Source organism: Acipenser ruthenus, chromosome 24 (assembly GCF_902713425.1).
Source record: "Acipenser ruthenus chromosome 24, fAciRut3.2 maternal haplotype, whole genome shotgun sequence".
Taxonomy (NCBI): domain Eukaryota; kingdom Metazoa; phylum Chordata; class Actinopteri; order Acipenseriformes; family Acipenseridae; genus Acipenser; species Acipenser ruthenus.
Window position 1 is genome coordinate 3,380,682 of NC_081212.1, and position 24,469 is coordinate 3,405,150.

Genomic DNA, 24,469 nt, shown 5'->3' on the forward strand with positions numbered 1-24,469 from the left:
TAAACTGTGCATGACATTGATTCATCTTAACACTAAAACGTCCAAATGCATCCGCCTCTTAATAAACAGGCTTCCCTAATCTGAAGATCACTCAAGTCAAGATGACTTATTGGCTTTATTAATATAAAACACAAAGCAAGCTCACTGGCTTTTTTTTGCGAGCACTGGGTCACTGTGTGCTTTATAGTTGTGATTGATCTTTATATTTAGAATTCAGGACTAAGCCAACAGTATTGTACAGAGCTCTGACGTGCTATTTGTACTGTTTCATGAGAAATAATAATGAGTAATCTTACTAAACCAGTTACAACGTCACAATCGGTGACAAAATCCATTTAGGAACACAGAAGCGTTTGGTACTAAAATGAACAGTTTCTTGTTTCTTTCACATACAAAAAAAACACACTCCTTTATGTAACCTGACCTAAAAGTCTCACAAAATCCACCACACTCACCATAGTTTGTCTGTTTATTAATATGCTTTACCATTTCTCTCTAGGCTTTACAATGCTTTCACTAAGCTTTATTGCACTGTGCTGGGACTCTATTATAAGGGCACACGCACACGCACACACACACACAGGGCTCAGTGTTGGAGGTTGTCAGTTTTGTGTGGACGCTGGCTTTGTGATATTTGAAGGCCTGTTCAGGATGCTTATCTGCCACATCAGGCCCCCGCCTGTTTCCTCTCTGGGTTTGTTCTCTTGTTTCCTCCCTCCTGACTCAGCAGTGATTACAGGAATAAAAACCTCACCTTTCAGAGCGCTACAAATAGCCAAGGAACCGAGTATAGCCTAGCGTAGGCATGGCCAATTCCTGGAAGGGCTTTCTACTGGTTACAAGAGTGTAAAAAAGCAGAGAACTGCTTTAAAATCTGGTAAAATTAAACATTTGAGCCAGTGGTTTGAGTTGATGGGCTGGACACGGTTGGGTTAGTGGTTAGAGCTGAGAGGTTGGGACACGGTTGGGTTTGTGGTTAGAACTAGGGTTACCATGTGACTCCAAGTACACAAGGACAGTTTGGGACAGTTCAGGCTTTTCGACTCACACCGCAATGCATTCTGGTAAGTGTAGTCCTGCTGTGAAAGGTACCTGAGACAGGTAATACCAGAATGCATTGGGGTGTGAGTTGAAAAGCCTGCACTGTCCCACACTGTCCTAGTGCACATGGGGTCTCATGGTTACCCTAGATAGAGCCGAGGGGATCGGCCGCATTGGGGGCTAGGGGTCAGGGAGGCAGTGTGGCCTAGAGGTTAGAGCTGAGTGACTGGGAAGACACTTTGAACTGTGTCCCCCGCCCGTCCAGCAGTTAAACCTCAGGATGCGTCCGTGTGGAGCTCACAGGAGTTTCCCTTCGGCAGATCTGAGTTTCCTGAGGGGTGTTTATCACCGTCTTGCGCCACTTTTCCACTTCCTCTCTATGTTGTTGTTCATTTGTGCCCTGCACACATCTGCCTGGTAGTTCAGTAGTTCAGTAGTAGTCGTGGCGTCTCTAATAGAAAAGAGCAATGAGTTCCACAATCTGGGGGCATTCTAACTACATGCACCTTCTCCTCTCCTTTTCAATGTTACCTTTGGGAGGCACAAAAGGCCAGTTTTAGCTGACCTGAAAGTGTGCACAGGTTTATACAGGGACAGAATCTCGCTTAGGTAATCCAACGCCAAGCCATTTAGTGCTTTATATGTAGGTCTTCAATGAAATCGATGACAGATAAGATTCAGATAGCAAGCATGCAGGGTTTAGCATGTATTGCTGGCACCTCATCATTTTAGTATTATTATGAGTACTTTATTTAACTAGAAATTCACAATTCAGTTCAACCCTCTAAAAAAAAAACGCATGTGATTCAATTGTGTATAATAACAAAAAATACAATACCGGTCAAATTCCTTCTGCGTTAGGTCTTGCTTTAATAAATTCGTCAATAACGTTTCACAATAGCTATTTTAATAAACAATGCACAAAGGACTTGGGATTTCAATCACTTTTTATGACCTACCAGCCCAAAGCACAGGATTGCAATACCAGACTGAGAAGGAAATAACTCACAGTTTTGTATTTGTTTTTAATTCTCTGCCAGGATAGATTACTAGGATTGGATTTGGCATCGGCCCTGGTGTGGGACATGTTCTCCTGGGATTCCCTGGATCTCTTGAGTACTCTGGAAGGCTGAAGTTTACTCAAGCACAGTTACGTGTCTACCCAAGTGTTCTGCGCTTGTACTCTGATGGCTATCTTATAGCTACTTCTCAATGCACCCATCCACTGTGTCAGGACTGAGTTCTAATTGCTTGAGGCGCATCTTCCATGGCAACCACCATCCCAGGATCTCAATCCAGTCGAGCATGTGCGGGATGAACTTGAACGGCGCATTTCTCATTCCGATCCTCTGCCTATCTCTCTGCACAAATTGCAAGAAGTGTTAATGAGCTTAATAATAATATCCCTTGAGGTGTCTTCAAGTTTATGCTGTGATCAGGACAAACGCTGACCCAATCTGACATGAGGTAGAGGTCCTGTTAATGGGAACTAAACCAATGCCAGGCAGGGTCACATTATTAGTTATTGAGCTGAAGTCCTTGCACGAGCTGTAAAGAGGTACCAAATGAAGTTAGTTGCACTTAAAACTGCTATTTCACAGTTTTTGCATAGATGCTGTTTAGATCTTTCTTTAAAGCTGATCCAATGTTCACGGATACATTGTTAAATAACACATGAATTAACATCAAAAAGAAGACTTCTTTTGTCTGTGGGCAGGTTATTAATTACCCTGAATAATCAGTGTACTATTCATAGCATTGCATTCCTGCACCCATTTCAAAGCGCCTGGCAGTGCCCAGCAAAGAGGCCAAGCAACAGGGTGGTTAATGAGTGACCAGGGGCTGGGGGTTTGGCAGCTCAAGGCTACGTCCAGCCGTCTGGAACCTGCGGGAGCAGGAAACGGTCAGCGGAGAAATATTTTAATGTTTAACACTTTAACTGCTTTTACCTTTTCTATTAAATAAGATATGCATGCTGTTAAAATGTTATGTAAAGTCTGACTATCCTTTGCTGTCAGCTGGCTGGCAGTTAAAGAGTTAACTCTCAGCCTTCCCAGAGTTCTGAGTGATTGTTGTGTCACTGAGGTGCTGTGCAGCAGGTAGGGCTAACTCAGGAGAGAGCGAGAGAGAGAGTTATAGAGAGAGAGAGAGTTATAGAGAGAGAGAGAGAGGGAGAGAGGGGGCACACAGCAAAGGATGTGGTACTGAGCGTTTGAGCTGCCTGGGAGTCATACAGCACATTCTTCAAGACTGAAAACTGATGTTTCTCTTCTCCTCTGGGTAATGGACATGAGGTGGCTGTCATCTCTTATTTCTGTGTTTATTTCTGTGGCGGGCTGCAGCTGAGGGCTAGTACAGTAATATCTACAGGGGTTCAAATAGTCCCTCGGACATGGGTGTGCTGTCCAGGAAACTGGATATAATATAACTTTATAGTATAGTAATAGAAATACAATTTCTAAAATAATCTCAAGGTTATGTGAATCAGGCATTTAAACAAAGACAAAGCTAAGGCACTTGGTGTGGCAGTCTGATCTTAACTGAACTTCATCAAGACCTGAGGGCAACGTATTTGAAACCGTGGTAATATACTGGTTCTGTTTGCTGGTAGTAAAGTGCTGTTTCAGCTCAGAAAATTGTTTAACAGGCTTTTTTTACATGTGTTTTCTACCATTGAAAAAACTGAATTTTCTGAAGTGAGCAATTGTGTAGCTCTCCCCCCTCTGCAGCTGACTAATTGTAAAATCTCAATACAAACCGCTGTGTGCGTCTGTTCCAGAGAGCCGCTGGAGAGCGGGGATGTGAGAGGGGATGCGGGAGGTGACGAGTCCAGTGTCCTCGTAGCTGTCAGGTAAGCACGTAGAACACTTTTGCAGCTGCTTATACTTTGCATTTACCGCTGTACCGTAGCATACCACTTTGTATTTTATTTTTTAATGTATTGTACCTCAATGTTTCACCCTTGTTATGCTCCACTGCATTTTGTTATGCCTTTGCAAAAAAAAAGGAAGTCCAAAAAATAAAAGCTGTATTCTTGAGGTAGTAATTTGATTAATCAATAACTTGAAGAGGAATGGAATGCAGCGTTAAGTATGACGCTTCCAACAACAGGAGCCTTGCTGTATAATGTCTGTCTCCCCTGTGTGTGTGTATGTGTGTCAGGGTGAGACCTCTTAACAACACGGAGCGCAGTCAAGGGGACCAGGGAGTGCTGTACTGCCCTGGCCAGGGAACCATACTGGTGAGTGAGGCTGGCTTCGTCCTTGAAACACGTCAAACACATTTTTTTGTGTTTAAGTTATCCCTTTTGGAGGGGAAGTTTCTTCCGAGCCTTCAAGACTTCTTCACAAGCACAGCTGGTGTTCTTCAGAGCACTGAATTTGTTTTACAGGTAAGCCAGTTTGTTTTTTCCTTGCAGGTGAACAATGGCGTGCAGGACCGGGCCTTCACCTTTGACGCGGTTTTCGAAGCCGGGAGTTCGCAGCACGATGTCTTCGAGCAGTGCGGGGTGAAGAGGCTCATCGACCTCGCCGCTGATGGGTAAAGCTGGCTGTCCGAAAACACGGTCTCGAACCCGGACCAAATATTAAAAAGAGCTAGGTTTGCCAGGATAGCGCTTATTATTCATATCAGGGTTATTAGTATTCATTTCTTTCCCTTGCAGGTTCTCCTGCACAGTCTTTGGTTTCGGACAGACAGGATCTGGAAAGACTTACACAATAACGGGTCCACACTCCCTGGTGAGCAGCTTCTCAACCTGACCCCTATCCAGGCTGGTTTATCCACTCTGACCTCTCTGTGTGGCTCCACAGCACCACCTGTTGGGAACTACTACCCATTACATTATTCCATGATCTGGGTGTTATTCCACTGCTGCTACACACCAGCCTTGTCCATTTTGTCCTCCAGTTCTCGGACGGTCTGAGGGAGCGCAGTTTCTACGGTCTGATGCAGAGATCGTTCGCCTATCTCCTGGACGAGGTGCAGGCTAAGGAGGGTGACTTTGTGCTCAGCGCCTCTTACCTGGAGATCTACAATGAGCAGGTACTCGGCTGATCACCAGTAAAGCGGGCTAAGCTGGTCTGGATCTGAGCTGGGTATGGGTGCCTAAGCTGAGTCAGTGAAAGCCCTGTGTTCTGTAAGAGGGGTTAATTGACGCTATATTGTGAAACTGCATGCAACCCTGTTCTGACACCCTGAGAGGTACTGAGGAAGCTGCTTGGATTGGAAGTTTGTGGTGCAGTATTCCTTACGCTGCTAGCCAGGGACGTTCTCTTGATAATATCTTTTTGACCGGTGCTTTTTCACTGGGGCAGTGTGCTCTGGGGCTCCAGTTGTGTTGCTGTGTTCTGCACTCACCCCCTCTCTCCCTCCCTCCCTCTCTCCCTCTCTCCCTGCCTCTCCAGGTACGTGACCTCTTGAACCCTGGCCTGACCGACTCGCTGACCGTCCGCTGGACCAAAAACACCGGCTTCTATGTGGAGAACCTGTCCAACGTGGAGTTCGAGAGCCTGGACAGCGTCATGGCACTGCTAGAGGGAGGTAACGCTGTCTGTCTGCCTGTCTCTCTGTCTGCCTGTCTCTCTGCCTGCCTGTCTGCCTCACCCTCTCCCCTCCTCCCTCCTCTCCCTCAGGTATCGGGAGCAGACAGACCTCCTCTCACTCCCAGAACCAGCAGTCAAGCCGCAGCCACTCCATCTTCACTGTGTACATCGAGAGCGAGGTGGTGAGACAGAACAAGCATAGAACCTCACAGCTATCTATCTATCTATCTATCTGTCTATCTATCTATCTATCTATCTATCTATCTATCTATCTATCTATCTATCTATCTATAGATAGAGAGAGAGAGAGAGAGAGAGAGAGAGAGAGAGAGAGAGAGAGAGAGAGAGAGAGAGAGGGAGATTGAACAAGCATAGAACCTCACAGCGCAAACAGCAGATATGCGACATCTATCTATCTATCTATCTATCTATCTATCTATCTATCTATCTATCTATCTATCTAGAGAGAGAGAGAGAGAGATAGACAGATATACATAGATATAGATCTATATAGATAGAAATAAAAATTAAGAATTCTTTTGGATATATACAAAAGTTTTACATTTTCAAGAATTCTGTGGATGATGTCATGCTTATGTCAGAATAGAATGTTCATTCCATGAAGTTCCTAGTTTGCAGATAAACCTGTGTTCCCTTTGTTTCCGAGCAGCATTTGAATGGAATGGAAATCTGCTAACCCTAGACACACAGTTTATCAGTGCAGTCTGAGTCTGTTTGCTTTGCACCGGCAGGCTCACCCTGATGGAAGAGGGGGGTATCTGGCCAGACACGGCAAGCTGTGCATGGTGGACCTGGCCGGGAGTGAGCGGGTGAAGGAGACGGGCTCCTCTGGGGAGCTGATGGAGGAGGCGGGCAACATCAACCGCAGCCTCCTCACCTTGGGTGGGTGCAAGAACCTCAGAGCCACCACCGTTACACTGCAGCTTAAAGAACTCAAAACACAATCTGCCTTCTTAATGGCTTTCAAATAAACATAGGCAACACATTAAACAGAGGCAGATCCGTCACGGTAAAAAAAAGTGTTGTCATTTATAAGGTAGATCATCATTAATTAATGTGATCAAATTTGTACTCCTTGGTTTTTCTAACATAGTCTATTAAGATGGTTCATTTTATTTTTATTTATTTATTTCTTAGCAGACACCCTTATCCAGGGCGACTTACAATTGTTACAAGATATCACATTATTTCACATTATACAGATATCACATTATTTTACATACAATTACCCATTTATACAGTTGGGTTTTTACTGGAGCAATCTAGGTAAAGTACCTTGCTCAAGGGTACAACAGCAGTGTCCCCCACTGGGGATTGAACCCACAACCCTCCGGTCCAGAGTCCAGAGCCCTAACCACTACTCCACACTGCTGCATGAAATTTAATTGCTGCATGTTATTTCAAGCATGAAATAACAGAAAACATACTGCTGTATTGTATTGTAAGATCCTAAGTCTGATCCTGTCTTGTCTCAATGCACTGCATTTGTTCTGATAGCCCATATCTTTTGGGATATCAAGGTGCACTGCTTGAAGGAAGACAATGACAACATCAAAGGGAAGGGGAACCCAATTTGTAATTTTACTAAGCAGATGATTCTATTAACCAGTGATTCCGTTAAGCATTTTACATTGAAAATCGCACGCCAGATGTATTGCTATTCGCTATAGCTTGTGCTTCCCATCTCTCCTTGCACAGGGAACTGCATCTCGGCCCTCGTGGACCCCCGCAAAAGGGAGGGGCACATCCCGTACCGGGATAGCAAGCTCACCAAGCTGCTAGCTGATTCGCTGGGAGGGTCCGGGGTCACGCTCATGGTAAGCTGGACTATCAGCATTGCCATTGGCTGGAGTTCAAAGTAATGTTGTACCAGTCCTGAAATGTATGTTAATATTATTATTATTATTTATTTCTTAGCAGACACCCTTATCCAGGGCGACTTACAATTGTTACAAGATATCACATTATACATTATTTCACATTATACAGATATCACATTATTTTTACATACAATTACCCATTTATACAGTTGGGTTTTTACTGGAGCAATCTAGGTAAAGTACCTTGCTCAAGGGTACAACAGCAGTGTCCTCCACTGGGGATTGAACCCACAACCCTCCGGTCAAGAGTCCAGAGCCCTAACCACTACTCCACACTGCTGCCCCACTACTATACTCTTTTTTTTGTCAAATACAAATTAATTTGTATAAAACGTGTCCGAAAAATGAAAAAATACATTCCATATTGTTACTGCTAGTGAAGCGGCCGGTCAGCTATATTGATATCCCGCCTTTTTGTGGCCAGATTGCCTGCATCTCCCCGGCAACCATGAACCTGCAGGAGACCATGAACACGCTACGGTACGCCAGCAGGGCCAAAAGGATCAAGAACAGACCCGTGGCTAAACGGGTAAGGAACCTCAAAGATAGCGAAGAAAACACCTAATATAAATTACTTTTAATCATGTCAATAACTAAACCCTGACAGACTTTACTGATGATGCAACTGACCTCAGGAAGCACAACAGGATATATCAAAGTTATGTGGGCACCAAATACATTTTTGCCAAGAATGTATTGACTGAATTATTTCACTGTGCTGATGTTCTTTAACATCCTTCACTGCTGAGAGAGTCTTGCACAGGGCTCTCCTCAGTTTCCCAGGATTCTTTGCTGTCATCCCAGGACTCGAAAGAGAGGCGGGTGATCAGCCTGGAGAGAGAAATCAAGTTCCTGCGGATGGAGAACCTCTTTCTACGGCAACGGCTTCAACTTCCTGTGGTCAGCAGGAAGCACTGGCCGGAAAACGGAGAAAGTGGCAGCAGTAGGTCTTTGTTGTTGTTCTTTACTGTGTCGTTGCCTGCAATGCTCTTTACTGTTTATATCTGAAACTAAATTCCCTGTCGCAGGTGAGTTTTCAGTAAATAAGTAGGATCTGTTGATGAACGGTTTTGTTGTTTTCTGGTTCTGTTGAGGGTAACACTCTGATCCCCCTCCCCAGCCTGCAGCAGCGAGCACGGGGGAGTGGAGCCGGCCGAGCCCCTGAAGAAAGTCCCTCCCTTCCCCAAGCACAGCCTGTACGACCTGCTGCAGGAGTTCATGAGGGAGAACGATGCCCTGAGGTGAGAACATGAGGGGGCTTGTCTTAATGATCCAGCTACCCATCTTAATACTACACCATTCTCCTGAGAACATGAGGGGGCTTGTCTTAATGATCCAGCTACCCATCCTAATACTACACCACTCTCCTGAGATGACGATGGTGATGATGATGATGATGACGATGACGGTGATGATGATGATGGTGATGACGATGATGGTGATGATGATGATGATGATGATGATGATGACGATGACGATGGTGATGATAATGATGATTATGGTGATGATCATGATGATGATAATGACGTTGATGATGATGCTGTAACCCGCTACGTGTCTCTGCACAGGCAGGAGAGGAGCGCTCTGCTGAGCAGTCGGGAGAGCTCCAGACAGACAAGGAAGATGCTGTCGCAGGAGAACGGGAGGCTGATGCGCAAACTGGAGGACCTCGAGAGGTAGGAGGATTCCCGCAGTGCCCCGTGGTACAAGCACGGTATTGTGGGAGCTCTTCCTCAGGCTTTTCTTTCCCTCTGCAGGGTGATCTCTTCCTCCCCACTGACCATCAGCACCCAATCAGGCCACTCCACTGAGAGCATGAGCAGCTGCAGCAGTGGCCAGTGCCCCCACTTCTCCTCCCCTCTGCACAGACATGTAAGTGGGATTAGAAGTTTGGCTGACCCCATCTCTTATGGTACCAGACTTTGGTCCAGCAATGGAACTGCACAACTACTGTTAACTTTCAAATAGGATCTATATGTCTTTCAGAAGCAGGTTGCAGTCTATCCCTGTCACCCTGGCCATCACTGCCATGGCTGTGCCTCTGACAGCTCTTTACAGGTACTGTCTTACAGCTACAATTTGATTAGGGTGAAGGATTCCATTCTATCAATGCTTTCCTATTGGACACAGGCCTTATACCCCGCGGAATGGTACGCCAGACCCCGTCCCTTTGTGTCTGTGGAAGACCCCGCCCCTCTGATTCCCCTCCCACATGATCAACTAGACCCGCCCAGGGGAGGGGCTAGCCTGACCGACCAGCACAGTCAGGTGTGTATAGGAGATTGTAGTCACTGAATAGAGCAACAGGCGCGCCCCTACTTCCAGCAGTAGAATGTTATAAATGCATAGTTCAGGAACCTATAACAGAAATTAATAATGAGATTGCCATATGATTTTTTAGGTAACCTTGATAACTTAATGTAAGATGCAAGATCTTAAATATGTAAAAATGTATGCATGGTGTATACTATACCTTTTAAGTAAAGATTACGAAAACATCACAATCACAAGTATAAGTGTATTGGCGCCACCTGCTGGATCACAGCAGTAAATACACAGTGCCCCTCTGCAATTCCTGCTGTCTTGTTTTGTGTTTGTCCTGCGGGATCAGTCTTCTGGTCTCTTGCTCCAGGTCGAACTGCCACCAATTGAATTCTTCATCCACGAAAACAAAGCAAAGCACCCTCCTGATCCCCAGGGCGGCTTGCAGCAGCCCCAGCCTGCATTGAATCAACAGCAGAGTGTGGACGCCATCCTGCCCCGGAGGAAAAAGTGAGCGCTTCAATTCTTTGATCGCTTGTGTAGCGAAACCTTCAGTGCTGAAGAAATGTGCAAAACAAATAAATAAATAAATCCAGTGTTAAACAGGGATTAAAACCCAGTCATACTGCACTGCACTACTCTTTTGTGTAAGGGATGGGTCACGGTGCATTGTGATGACAGTGTTCTTTTCTGTACCCCTCTGCTAAGGAGCCAGGCAACGAGTGGCAGCTACGCAAACCGCTTTCAGCTCATGAAGGAGACTCGCACCCAGCCAGGCAGCACCCCTCCCCAGAGATCACAGGACAGGGTGCTGCCCTCAGCCCCTCCGCTCCCCAGCCCCCCTCACCTGGAGACGGCAGTGCTACAGCCCAGGCGCGGCAGGGTGAAAGGTATGAGGCAGCAGCAGCTTACATCCAGTACTGGAGAGGGCAGGAGTGTGGACAGTGTGCCTGCATTAAACAGAACTGCACTGCAGTAAAAATGCAATCCCTTTTAGATTAATCTTTTCACATACCAGCACTGTTGCTGTCTACCCAGAATCAAACTGCAGTCAGCATGCTTTTGTAGTTACAGTGTGTTAAAAGGGACCAGTGTGCAGTGTTTGGTTTGTTTCAATCATTAATAGAAATGATTTACGTATTTTATAAGGGCTTTACCTTTCCCCCACAGCGGAGCCTTCCCTACCCAGACAGGAGGAGCTCAGAGCACAGGTCAAGAAGGAACACCCTCGTCACATGACCAGGGAGCACGAGCGCCATGGCAACGCAGAGAGACGGCAGCCTGACAGGACCAAACACCCGTCCTGAGAGCAGGCCTGTACCGGGCCTCCCGACTGTCTCTGTTTTCCCTTTTTTTTTTGTAGGGACTCCCAATTGATTTTACGCCTTGTAAATTGGAATTCTCAAAATAAAGACACAGTTATCCACACTACAGCAAAGTGATCATTTTTATTACAGCTGCTTCACAAATTGACAGACTGCAGCAAGCGTTTACCAGTGCGCAAGCCCTGCTAAAGTGGACCTCGTCACCCAGCGTATGGAAGTTATACAGGAAAGCAGAAGTAACACAATTCACCTTGCATATCTTGATTGGCATATAATCATCACGCCTTACTTCCACACAATTAAGTACCAGATTCACAGAGTTTGATAATACACTGCGAATTATAATAATGGTTTTCACTTCCTCTCTGCTCCTCCTTTCTCTGGGCAGCCCAGCCAGTATTTGGCGATGGATCTTGGGTACGGGGGCGATACAATATCCACCCTCTTGGTCTGAAGATTCACACGGTAATATTTATCTTAAAGAAAACAAGAATATTATCATTGAGACCTGGTTCCTGACATGGTTAATGATTCTCTTTTCTTATAGGGGAGCTAAACCCCCAGTATTTTAGTCATTAACCGATCAGCTTCTGACTTGCAGTGCACTCCACTAAGAGCCCTAACAAGGGGCTGGACCCTGCCAGCACTACCCAAGACATACCTTTAATGAAAAAGTAGATGCTCTGAATGGGCTGGCACTTGTGGAGCATGTCGTAGTCCTCGTCTGAACCCATGAATTCTAGATAACTCTGTCTGTCGTAGTCCGGTCTGCCATAGTCGTACCCCTGCCACTGACGCTGCTGCTGCCTGCGGTCACTGTTCTCGCCCAGGTCCTGGAGGTCCCAGAACACGGAGCGATCCTGCCTGTGCTTCTGTTTCCTCCCTCGACGGCGCTTGTATGAACGCTTCCTGCTGGCTTTGGAGCTTTTCTTAGAGCTGGCAGTCTGGGTCTTGGGAGCCACGTAGAGACGTGCAGCCATCACCGCGTCCACCGGGCCAGGGAGCCCCTTCCAGTCCCTGCTGATCAAGCGAGGGCCAGGGCTGGAGAAAGAATCTGAACCTGGGGAGAGAGAGGAGGGAGATGGGGGAGTGGGAAGAGAGAGGAGGGAGATGGGGGAGGGGGAGAGGGGAGGAGGGAGAGGGGAGGGGGAGAGAGAGGTGGGAGAGGGGAGGGAGATGGGGGAGTGGAGAGAGAGGAGGGAGATGGGGGAGGGAGAGAGAGAGGAGGGTGGGGGAAGGGAGATGGGGAGGGGGAGAGAGAGGAGGGAGAGGGGAGGGAGATGGGGCAGCCCGTAGAGGAGTGAGGGGATATAGTGTGGGAGGACAGCAGAGGAAGAGAGTGGAAGAGAGTTCCAGTCGTTATTTCTGGATAGCCTCATAGTCACCCCCAGGCTTTAGGGTACGAAGCAGGTTGTGTGTGAGGTCCCACCTTTGAAGAGAAAGCTGAAGATATCTTCCCAGGTGTCGTACTGCAGGGCAGTGTAGCGGCTGAACAGAGTCGAGGGCTCCATCTCCGAACACTCCTGCTGAGTGGGCTGCTTGCGGAACTCGTACTGGTAATACTGGGAGCCTGGGGAGAGGGGACCGTCTCATGATACACAACACATACTGTCTAAAAACCCGACGGGCATCATAGTAACGTTTCTAATCCATGACTGATAGAACTTTGCCCTTTTAAACAGAAGTATCATTTTAAAGTCTGGGAGAATTTGGGAGTTTGGGAGAATTATCTTTTGCATATCATCTCCCGAAGACGTAGAATTGTTTCCATCATAATATGAAGGGATTTGTTTAGAAGCTCATTCTCGTTCAGTCTACATTAACAGATGCATGTCTTATGTATTCTATTCTGAGATTTCAACATGCTGCTGATTAAGTTGGAAACACAGGTTTTTTTTTATTGTACTTTGCAAAATAACACAAACGATTCGATTTCCGTGTATAGCAGAGAAGCCACTGTGGGGATTTACACACTGATCCTGTGAAATGAAGCAGAAAGAGCGAGCTGTTTTATATCAAGGCGGGCTGCACCTTTGAAGAAGTAGACCTTTTCTTTGCCTCGGTAGTTGGCTGCCGGGAGGGCGAACGCCGCGTCGACGTTGTCTGGGATGCCGCTGAACCCTTCGGAGATATCCCGGGGATAGTCAGGGTCCAGGACGCCGTCCTCAAACCGCCAATACTCCTTACCCTGGCACAGAGAGACACGGTGTCAGACTGCGCTGGGAGCACAAGGGAACAGTGTGATTGTAACATGCTTGTGCTCTATACCATCTAGCAAGAGGGCGTTGATTTAGATTCTATTGGTGTATTTTAAAATCTGACAATGGCAGTCTCATACCAGTGTAGGTGCTACCATTTTAGCTAATGCCTGTGTCACAATTAGGTCAGTTAAGTCAATAGCCAAAACATTGGTCTTCTGAACCAATAATCGCTGTCCAAGGTCAGGTTTGAAAGTACCTTGAAGATGTAGGTTTTCCCCTGGCAGTTTATGCGGGTGAAGGCGGTATCGATGGGACCCTCCACCCCCCAGACGTCCTTGATGAGTTTTGGGTATCCCGGCTTCACCTCCTTGTCGTCCAGCTCGTAGAAATGTTGCCCTGAGAGTCGGAGTAGGAAGGGGAAACGATGAAGAGGGTGAGTTGGGTTAATTATTTACTGTATGCATGATCACGTGGTCTATAGGTCTGACTGGAAGATTGCCTTTGCATACCATGTTGAGCCATTCCAAAAGATGTGTATAATCAGACGTTTTAAATAGCTGGAAAAAAGTAGTTTTGGACACTTAATAAATATATTGCTTTATCATGCACTAGAAGATTCACCCGTTGTGGTGCTGAGGTCCAATAGGAAATCTCCCCTCTTACCTCGGAAAGCGTACATAGAGCCGTTCTTCACCTGTGTGAAAGCGTCAAAGGGGTCTCCGCTGCACAGCTCCGCTGGTTCAGGCTGCAGAGGACGAGTGTGCTCGGTGGGGTTGGGTTCTGTAACTCTTCCCAGCTCAGGCTGCTCGGTATCCCGCTCATATTCAGTGTTTGCTGTGGTAGTCTCTACTCTGGGTCTGACAGCGTTAGGTCTGAGGAGCGAAGCCCCTTGGTTCTGTGTTTCCGGCGGGACGCTCTCTACAGTTTCGGTCTCGTTGGCACTGTAGTCGTATTCGTCTTCTGGCACGTCAAACAGATCTCCACGGGACACTGGCACAAAACAGAAGAGCGTTTACTTTGTCATTTACATTTCTGTATCAAATGAAGGTGAGCGCTCCCACAGTCCTCACGCTTTTTGGTGGCTGTGCCTCTCTTTGAGTACCAACCACATGTCTTATTAAACCACTACTGTACTAATTTACACTACATGGGCGCTCTAGAACTGAGCAGCACTGAACACAAACTCCGTACCTTTACTGCGGCACGCCGTGTCATAGTCCACGCAGCAGCTTTGGTAATACTTGCACATGGAGTCGCACTGGCACTTCTTCTTCGAGTCGAACCCGATCTCACAGCGGCCAACGCATGAATCTGCAAGGAAAGAAAAACGCACGGAAGCACGATTTACCTGTGTATTGCTTCCTAATAGATAATGTAAGTCTGCCCATCGCTATTTCTAACAGCTTTAAGACTTCAAGGCATTTGCTTCTGTAAAATGCAATGTTTTCCAAGTCAAATAAGTTCCACCCATTGCAGGGGGTTCAAGTAACAAGGCGCCGAGTCAGAGCGGTTCTCACTTACCTTCCACAGCCAGAACGGCGGTGAGCGCAGACAGTATGAGGATCCCCCCCAACTTCATGGCGTCTCTTCGGGAGCAGAGCGTGTAACTGAGAGGGTTTGGGTGGTGCAGCTCCGTTCAGACGATCGAGCGGCCAAACGGGTCGTTCACCTTCACATGTTGACTTAGCCTTAGAGTTAACGATCCAGAAATCGATCATGTTAACCAGGAGAGAGAACGAGAGAGGGAGAGAGAGAGAGAGAGAGAGAGAGAGAGAGAGAGAGAGAGAGAGAGAGAGAGAGAGAGAGAGAGAACGAGAGAACGAGAGAACGAGAGAGAGAGAGAGAGGGAGAGAGATGAGAGAGATAGATGAGAGAGAGGTTATAGAAGGAGAGAGGGAGAGATGAGGGATGAGAGATAAGAGAGAGAGGGGATAGAAGGAGAGAGGGAGAGATAAGTTATTTGGGTAGCTTTATTGCGTTATCATTACTGATTTATAGAAACGCAGTTCTTGACTGTCTGAGCACAAACAAACCTTTGGCAGTTCGGCCTTGCTTGTCCACCCTGACCTCGTACCAGGACGTTTATTATCGACGGGTGCAGAGTGGGTAATTCTGTGTGTAATTCTGCACAAAGCAGGACCTTTGTGAGTTTTGTTTTGCAATCTGAACTGTGATAAGCAGTGCCTCAGCAGCGGTGTGTATTAATCATTAAACGGAGGACTGAGTGGAACGTAAATAACCCTGTGCATGTACTGTATGCATGAACAGGGGTTGGAGAAAAAAACAAATGAAACTCATCCAATATGTAGCACACACGCTTGACTGATTCGTTTGTTATGCCGCTTTTCTGTAGAGTAAAACCCGCGTCTCCCTTCATGGAATTAAAGGCGCTAATCACTAATGAAGTGCCGCAGTTTAAACGCCTTGCAGACTGCGGTCAGGTCAAATCAGCGCTGTCCTTAGTATCCTAATCTTGACAATGTTATGGCAGTGTCGTGGTTTTTATTCCGTTTGTCTATACCCTGTATTATTATTATTATTATTATTATTATTATTATTATTATTATTATTATTATTAGCCGTAGTTAGTTGTTGCAGTAGCATTAACAGCGCCTCGGTTTGGGGTTTTCAGGGCCGCATTGTGCGGATGCTGCTGTCCGTGGTGCTGATACCCTCTCCGTTCCACTTGGGGGCGGATGAGGGCTCTTCTGACGCGGTGTTGCTGGGGAGAGCAGCCTCATTAGACACTGATGGGCGGTCTATTTTAGGTGAAAAAGCTCAAGACAGATGAGGCTAAAGAGACTTTAGAGAGGATTCCCCAAATCTGACACCGACTATAGATGAAGACATTTAACGACAAAGCGATGCCTGTGTAAAATAAAGGGAAGGAGTCGTTGATATTTGTTTGTCTCGCTTTAACCCGCAGAAGAAAGGGGGATGTTTCTGCCGTCGCTCTCCCAAACACCACGAAGACAACAACAAAGGGAATTCATTAATCAGTTCATTTCTTGAGGCGAAACCCTCCTGTCTATTTCGGAACACGGACATTATTGCGAATTCTGTCAAGGTGCTTTGGAGATTGATTATATTGAAAAGAGTCCTTTTGAAAAAACTGGACAGTTACATCAGCAGAAACAGTCACAAACAAAACTGTAGCTCTCTGCTACTGACATCATCAAAAGACATCATTACAATCAAACCAGCCCGGCTGTATACGGGCGATGCTCGTTGATGCTTCTCTCTCTCACCATTTCTCTGTATAAACTCTGCAGATCTTTCTCCATGTTTAGCTCCGAAAGGCTCTCAGTTCCCGAATATGTTTCCCGGCTACAGAACCGGAGATCCGTCCCGGACCCCATAGCAGTATCTCCGGGTCTGAGCACCGATGTCCGGGCGGCTTTGGATGCAGCCCTGCCGTCGCTCCGCGCCGCTATCCGGACTCTGAAAGAGGCCGAAGAAACATCGAATTTAGAGGAGACTCGGAAGGGAATCGCGCAGGCATTCCAGCTGGTCCAGGAAGCCTGGGTGCTGCCCACGGTCGGAAGGCAGGTCGCCGAGGAGATCTGCAACACAATCCGGCTGGAAGGGGCCCTCGACCTGCTTCTCAAGCTGCTGCAGTCCCCCGAAGTGGAAATCAAGTATGAGTCCACCAAGTTACTGGAGCAAATACTGACATCTGAAAACAGGTAAGAAGAGCTTTTAAAAAAAACAACAACAACAAAACCATCCCTGCTAGCATGACTGTGCAAACTGACATAACAGAATATCTGGTACATCCATTAAAGGCAAATTCTTCATTTTGGGAAGCGGATTTCAGATTTGGGGATCATGGCGTACTGGAATAGCCAGCTGTGCTATGGATAATCATGTATGTTATCAGTATACTGTGGTCATCCTTCTAGATATCGATGCCTACATATCTATGGTGTTTTTCATTACATTAGGACACTGATAAAGCAGCATTATATATTTTTTAATTTGCTGGTGATAAACAAAGCCAGGATCACAGGCAGCCAGATGTATGAGCTTCACTATGCTAGGGCTCAACTGTCTGAGGTCACAAAGGGTTGTTCTCACTAGTTGAGCCACTGAAACCACTTCCTACACCACAGCTGGGAGCTGCACAGTGGCCAACTCAGTAAGAGTAGCTCATTTTCTGATGATCTGAAATCAAGGGGTTCTAGTCAATTAATATAAACTGGCTGATCTTAATACTAACACTCTTCAGGTATGTAGCAGTCCCTTTGCTTTGTACCAAGGTAATGGAAAACCTTCTTCCACTAGCATGTTTCTTGTCTTCATACCTAGTGACGTCATGGTTAGTCTTGCTTACGCATGTATACCAGCGCTGGCCTTTTACAAAGTTGACCTCAGATTATTTTTCAGTCTGATACTGTTATTTAATTCCCAATCAATAAAGCTGCAGACTGGCTCACAGATGGCAGAACTGAAGTTTTGTAAAAAAGTGAGTTTGCTGATCTTAGTTTGTACACATTTTGTAGTGACTCATCCCATCCCATCATGTTATAATGCTAATCAGAAAATGAAGCCTGGCCGGCACTGTGTGATTAGTGCAGATTAAGATGTCAAAATGTTCTTTGAGGTGGAAACTCCTCCTTCTAATGGAGTCTGCATTGAAACTATAGTACATTATTAGTTTTTCCATATGGCAATATAAGATGCTACTTTCCTGGATTTGACAGCTTGCTGTTGGTGCAATCCAACATGATTCCCTTCTGTAAAATGCTCTAAGAAAAATCCAGCTATGGTTTAGATGGGTATAGATGGATTTGATCAATCCCTAAGCTAAGTAGGCTAGTCTAGTGCTGAAACGTTTGTACGCTTAACTTTTGAGTTAAGTTTTACCTTCCATTGAAGAAGTTCTGGATTTATGGGGTCCAGGCACATCTAATCCATCCTTAGTGTCTTGTAAGTTTCTTGGTGTCTCTCTCCCTGCAGGGACCGGGTGGCGCGGATGGGTCTGGGGGTGATTCTGAACCTGGCCCGCGAGCGAGATGATGCCCAGCTGGCCCGCAGCGTCTCTGGGATCCTGGAGCACATGTTCAAGCACACGGAGGAGACCTGCTCCCAGCTCATCAGCAACGGAGCGCTGGACTCGGTGCTGTACTGGTGCCGGGGCACCGACCCCACTGTGCTCCGCCACTGCGCCGTGGCTCTGGCCAACTGCGCCATGCACGGGGGCCACGCCTGCCAGCGGCGGATGATCGAGAAGCAGGCAGCCGAGTGGCTGTTCCCGCTGGCCTTCTCCAAGGAGGACGAGCTGATCCGCTTCCACGCCTGCCTGGCGGTGGCTGTGCTCGCGGCTAACAGGGAGGTGGAGGGGGAGGTGGTGCGCTCCGGCACCCTGGAGCTCGTGGAGCCCTTCATCGCCTCGCTGGACCCGGACGAGTTCGCGCGCAGCCTCCTCGACAGCTCCGACAACACCCAGGGACGCACAGCCACCGACCTGCAGCACCTGCTGCCCCTGCTGGACGGGGCCCGTCTGGAGGGGAAGTGCATCGCTGCCTTCTACCTGTGCGTGGAGACCAGCATCAAATCCAGGCAGAACAACACCAAGGTAGGGAGGCTGGTGGGAGTCGGTGTGTGGGTGTGTATTTGCATTTATGTAGCGGGCCATTTTGATCCGAGGATAATAATAAAAGGAGGGTAAAATAAACTAACAGGTGTTTCATATATAAATCAAAATATACGATACATAGAAAGAATAAAGGAAACTTATAAAACTTAACCAATTCAATGGCAATCATTTCGACTAGAGGTTCTTTACTTCAATGATAAAGACTTCCAGCTGACATGTTTGCCAAATACTTTTTCCTAGTTTCTCTTAGTATTTCTACACAGCTCACTAATCTGTTTATCCGCTTATTGATTTGATGTCTGTTTATCCCTCTGATCCACTCTTTTCTGCCTCCCCCCTCCCCCACCCTCAGATATTCCAAGAGATCGGCGCAGTGCAGAGCCTGAAGAGGATAGTCAGCTACTCCAGCAATGGAACCACCTCGTCTCTCGCCAAGCGGGCGCTGAGAATGATGGGAGAGGACATCCCACGGCGCATCTCTCCTGCCGTGCCTAACTGGAAATCAGGAGAGGTGCAGACCTGGCTGCAGCAGATCGGCTTTACTGCCTACACCGAGCGCTTCCAGGTGTGCGTGTGTGTGTGTGTGTGCGTGTGTGCCAGGGGGTCATTACACACTACATAATGTCATGAAGGGTGATGATAGCTATGCCAAGTTTTCATGTTTTCATACTCAGGGATTTAGGACCTGGTCCACATCCTTATGCATGTCATGCATCTGCATCTTCTATTACTGCAATGAGAGCCATTCATTTTGTAGCTAATTCTGCTACACTGTGCACATCCTTTTCATCTCTAATTACAATCTCTGCTGATTGTGCCAGCCTGTACGCTGCTTAACACAATAGCTGTACTGTTTGGCCGTCATTTCTAAATCTCATTTTGAGTTTCTTGAAAACTGTGCAGATCAAAAGGGTTTGGGACGTTCTACACTTTCTAGTGCATACATCAGACATGCAACATTTTGCAGAATTATGTTGTAAACCAAACTCGCTGTATTTATTATATTAGTTGGTGGTTGCAGGGTCGCTGGTTCGAGCCCAGCCTCCACACTGTTACACATACTGAATAAACGAACAGGGGTACATGGAGCATGGTGCCATTCTTTGAGCTCACCCCCAAGCTGCTGTCCTCTCTCGCCACCCAGGAGCTGCAGGTGGATGGAGACCTGCTTCTGAACATCACTGACCTGGAGCTGCGCATCGACCTGGGCATGACGGCCGGCCTCACCAGGAAGAGGTACAGCTTTATCAAGGCACTCATTCTATATTAGAGTACCCTTTATGGAGAGGATTGAGAGTATCACAATATACTGCATGGAGAAACCTGTCCTGGCTGTTAACACAGTCAATCGCAGACAGTGGCTGTAGGTTAAGGCTGATCTACTATTTCCTGGCACTGCTAGCTCTAAACGTTACCTGGATACTTCATATTATTGTTACATTGCAAGCCTGAGTCAACCTCAGTGTATGCTAAAAAAAAACAGCTGCACTTGAACGGCAGTGAAAGAACACTAAATCGGATTACTTTCTTATAAGAAAAACGATGCCGTATTCTTAGTGCTTATCAATGTGCTTATCTGTGCAAAGCGGTGACATTGAAAGAATTGTGGAGATTCCTGTTTGCCCCATAAGAGAACAACACCACTGAATTGGGTTTCAATAACAGGGATTCCACTTGCTTGACCCGCAGGTTCTTCAGGGAGCTCCGAGAGCTGAAGACCTACGCCAACTACTCGACCTGCGACCCCAGCAACCTGGCGGACTGGCTGGGGGGGTTGGACCCGCGCTTCCGGCAGTACACCTACAACCTGCTGCAGGGCGGCCTGGAGAGGAGCTCCCTGCCCCGGGTCACAGAGCAGCAGCTCCAGGTAGACTGCCGCGTGGAGAACGGACTTCACCGCGCCAAGATCTTGGCGGCAGCAAAAGGTATTGGGGGAAAAGAGAGGCTCCCTCCATCCCTTTATAGAAAGAAAAGATTTAACTGTGTCTGAACAACTTCAAAAGCTATCAAAAGGGCATAACTAAAGACAAACTTTTGCATCTTGAACGTGCAACCTGTATAAATGTACTGGCATCCATTCTAACAAAGAATTGTACCTGTGCAACCAACTTTCTATTACAATTGCAAAGTCGTTTTTCTTTCTTTCTTTCTTTCTTCTCCCCTCATTTATTCTCTCTGCTCTGTGTTCCCCTGCAGAGATGCTCCAAGCCCCCCTGCCCTGCAGTGCCTGTGAGCTGCAGCCAGAGGGCCCCGATGTGTTCATCAGCTATCGGAGGACAACCGGCTCCCAGCTCGCCAGGTGAGCCTGGTTGAGTAGAGATGGAAAGGTGCTCCACACGATCTCCCCATGGAGCTGGGTCAATGACATACCAGCCTCTACAACCCCTATAACTGCAGTGGAGCTGAGATTGAACTGGGGGTGTCAATAAGAGCTTTTAACTATAATATGAAATAAGAGTTATAATGAGTAACAGGAATATAAATGTGAAACATAGACCCTGTAACTACACAATGTTAGGATATATTTAATATTCAGTACTTATTTCATTAGCGTTGTAGACATCTAATCTGAAATGCTTCTTGCTATGGTTATATATTGTAGGTTATCCAAGTGGTTACCAGCATTCCAAATAAGTACGTGTTTTAATAGTTGAATATAATGGTATATTCGCCAGCATCTTGTACTGAACAGCCCTGGTAGCGCCCGCTATGTGTGTCAGGAAAGCACTGCGCTCTCTCTCCCCCTCTCACCTCTCTCCATCTCTCTCCGGTCAGCCTGCTAAAGGTGCATCTCCAGGTTCGTGGGTTCAGCGTGTTCATCGACGTGGAGAAGCTGGAGGCCGGCAAGTTTGAGGACAAGCTGATCCAGAGCGTGCAGCGAGCGCGCAACTTCATCCTGGTGATGTCGGCCGGGGCGCTTGACAAGTGCATGGGGGACAGCGACATGAAGGACTGGGTCCACAAGGCGAGTGGCAGGGTCGGCTCATTCACAGCGTCTCGGCCGCGGTACTGATTCTAACACGTTGACCGACGGTGTTTATTCACAGGAGATCGTCACGGCCCTGAACGGAGGGAAGAACATTGTCCCCGTGACCGACCACTTCCTGTGGCCCGAGCCCAGCAGCCTGCCCGAGGACATGAGGTCCGTCCTCAACTTCAACGGAGTCAAGTGAGTCAGGGAGGGCGGGGCGGGGCAGAGCAAGGCCACACCTCCCACACTCACAAGTGAGTCAGGGAGGGCAGGGCGGGTGCAGAGCGAGGCCACACCTCCCACACTCACTCACAGCCTGATCGCTTGTTTTTTTTAATAATAAAGAATGTAAATTTGATCTACAATCTGTTATTATGGTCTTGCACCTCTGTTTTCATCAATCGTGATCAGTGTTGGGATATATGGGACACTGTGTTATAAAACAGTCTGTGTGTGATGTTAGCTACATGGTCTGGATTTCACTCTTCCCCCTTTAACCTTCTCTCTCGACCTCCCAGGTGGTCCCATGAGTACCAGGAGGCCACTATTGAGAAGATCATTCGGTTCCTGCAAGGACGGACCTGCAGAGATCTCTCCAGCTCTCCTGACAGTCTCTAGGGCCCCCCCTAGGGCAGCTCTAATGTGGGGTGATGGGCATCTAAGACCTGTGTCAAGTGTACCCCCAATCTTTCGCCCCTATGCCTTGTATACCCACGTCAAGCTTACTCTGGACCTCAAACCCGTATATAATGCAGTCCCTCCTCCCTGCCTTCTTTACATCTGCGTGGAAGTGAAACAGCCTGCAGGTGCCGTCCTTCACAGCTCTGTATAGATCTGCGCAGCATCCTCACATTCTGGGTAGCTACCTCCTTGAGAAGAAAGGAGCGTTCAGGCCAGTGGTACTGGTAGGTTTGGAAGGTTCCATTTTACAGGGACAGGGGGGAGCTGATGTGAAGTGATGAGCTGCCTGTTCTGCTTACCCCCCCAGTGTTTCTGCTTGGTCTGTCTTGAAGATGGAAAGTCTATTTCTTGGTTGAGCTGAGCTGCTGCATGCCATTCTGGGAGGAGATTGTTCATCCACGCAGAGAGTGATTTGTTCCGTGGTCATGTCACTTTCAAATGGAAAAGCTTCCTGTCTCTCAAGTCAAAATCACTTCAGCTGGCAGGTAATCAGTTAACCTCAGGGCTGGTCCATTTGCTTACACAGGAGGAGTCAACTGGACTGAACCATTAGGCAATAGCTGCAGGGTTTTATTTATTGTTTTTAATATTTTGTAAACAAAAAAAAAATGTAATTGTGTTAAGAGTTTTAAATATTTGTGCTAGTTAACATTTGGGAGGAAAAAAGGGAAATGAGTGTATATAACCCTGCAAATATGAATTCTGTATTTCAAATGTTTTATTTGTGCATACAGGTGCAGCTAAGTTTCAGTTACAGTACTATTAAACTGCAGTCTAACGACAGCACCCTGCTTTTGTAAAAAGTCATTTCTACATCATCTCGATGCTTGCAAAATGAAGCTGCATGTTTTCCTTCTTAATTTACCAAACAAGTACTGGAGCAGCCCAGAACACTAACCACAGAGCTGCTAAATCCACTATCTACACCGCAGCCCTGTGCTATAACCACCTATCTACTGGAGCAGCCCAGAACACTAACCACAGAGCTGCTAAATCCACTATCTACACTGCAGCCCTGTGCTATAACCACTTATCTACTGGAGCAGCCCAGTACACTAATCACAGAGCTGCTAAACCCACCATCTTGTGTCACTATCAGGTTTGTACAAACATGTACACTTTGTAGTTATGATAGATGCTTTTCTTTTGCAAGTTGACAGCTTTAACCCTATCCGACTGTTCCGTGGCCTTAAATATATGCCTATAAGACATAGGAAAAACGACTGTGTTATTGTGGCAGTGGTGTGATTTCAGGGGTTCTTGTATTTTGCAAGTTAGTTAAACTGAACAATATGCAATAAAGGTTACAAATATATAGGATTTTGTGATACAATCTTGGAGTTTTTTTTTTTTTTTCTTCCATCAAAACAGATTAAAGTTTGGGTTAAAATACTATCTTCACCCCTATTTAATGAGACTGGATTACCCTGGTGCAGAGCATATTTGCAGCACATCCAGCGCTGATTACAGCTGACTGAGTTTTTACATACAGATGGAATTTGATACCTCAGCCGTGGGTTCATAATCCAAACTATTCATAACCATTGCATAAACTGACCAATCCTGCACCATTGACGTCGAACTTCTATTACCATGAATACAATAATAATGCATTCAAATGTTCCATATGAAAAATAAAACCAATCTCAATATTGCAGAAAATACTTTCATGTTAAGGTGAAGGCCAGGTCGTATGTGCTGGTGGTTAGTCTGTGTTTTCTGTAAAGCAATGGCGATGTGCTGTAGAACAGGGTGCAACCCCAGCATGTCCCCACCTGGGCTCCCTCTTCAAATGTGTATAATACTGTAGTTTATAGATTTTTTTTTTTAATAAATTAGTATTAAAAGGAAGAACAAGGTTGTACTGTTTTTCTGCCAGACCCAACCAAGCATGTAAAACCTTCCGTCTTCCCAATAATAATCTGCAGGCAAAACTCTAGACGG

At 46.7% G+C, this 24,469-nt stretch overlaps 3 protein-coding genes across 7 annotated transcripts; 2 read left to right on the forward strand and 1 right to left on the reverse strand.

Annotated features, from left to right (window-relative positions):
• The first annotated feature begins 2,898 nt into the window (after window positions 1-2,898).
• On the forward strand, window positions 2,899-11,169 carry LOC117430922 (kinesin-like protein KIF12). 5 transcript variants are annotated; one of them, XM_058998052.1, is made up of 19 exons: window positions 2,899-3,321; window positions 3,821-3,892; window positions 4,204-4,581; window positions 4,706-4,781; window positions 4,951-5,085; window positions 5,448-5,583; window positions 5,676-5,767; window positions 6,338-6,488; window positions 7,305-7,423; window positions 7,911-8,015; window positions 8,291-8,429; window positions 8,607-8,727; window positions 9,055-9,162; window positions 9,244-9,358; window positions 9,473-9,544; window positions 9,617-9,754; window positions 10,098-10,258; window positions 10,457-10,638; window positions 10,919-11,169. In XM_058998052.1, the coding sequence occupies exons 1-19, from the start codon at window positions 3,302-3,304 to the stop codon at window positions 11,053-11,055; spliced, it is 2,457 nt and encodes an 818-aa protein (XP_058854035.1). In that variant the 5' UTR covers window positions 2,899-3,301; the 3' UTR covers window positions 11,056-11,169. The 5 variants fall into 5 exon arrangements, with proteins under 5 accessions (XP_058854035.1, XP_058854032.1, XP_058854034.1 ...); XM_058998053.1 differs by having other exon boundaries at window positions 2,900-3,321; window positions 4,204-4,282; window positions 4,460-4,581; window positions 9,473-9,754; XM_058998049.1 differs by having other exon boundaries at window positions 9,473-9,754.
• An 8-nt stretch (window positions 11,170-11,177) lies between these two features.
• LOC117429013 (vitronectin-like) lies at window positions 11,178-15,004 on the reverse strand. Its single transcript, XM_034048113.3, has 8 exons — window positions 14,796-15,004; window positions 14,466-14,585; window positions 13,938-14,264; window positions 13,531-13,670; window positions 13,105-13,261; window positions 12,503-12,643; window positions 11,735-12,133; window positions 11,178-11,549 (listed from the first exon to the last, which is right to left on the reverse strand). Exons 1-8 carry the CDS (start codon window positions 14,851-14,853, stop codon window positions 11,428-11,430), a joined length of 1,464 nt encoding a protein of 487 aa, XP_033904004.2. The 5' UTR covers window positions 14,854-15,004; the 3' UTR covers window positions 11,178-11,427.
• An 894-nt stretch (window positions 15,005-15,898) lies between these two features.
• Window positions 15,899-24,451, forward strand: LOC117429012 (NAD(+) hydrolase SARM1-like). The gene is made up of 9 exons (XM_034048112.3): window positions 15,899-16,960; window positions 18,234-18,852; window positions 19,226-19,438; window positions 20,018-20,109; window positions 20,563-20,798; window positions 21,070-21,172; window positions 21,649-21,838; window positions 21,921-22,042; window positions 22,363-24,451. The coding sequence occupies exons 1-9, from the start codon at window positions 16,506-16,508 to the stop codon at window positions 22,460-22,462; spliced, it is 2,130 nt and encodes a 709-aa protein (XP_033904003.3). The 5' UTR covers window positions 15,899-16,505; the 3' UTR covers window positions 22,463-24,451.
• Window positions 24,452-24,469: the final 18 nt, after the last annotated feature.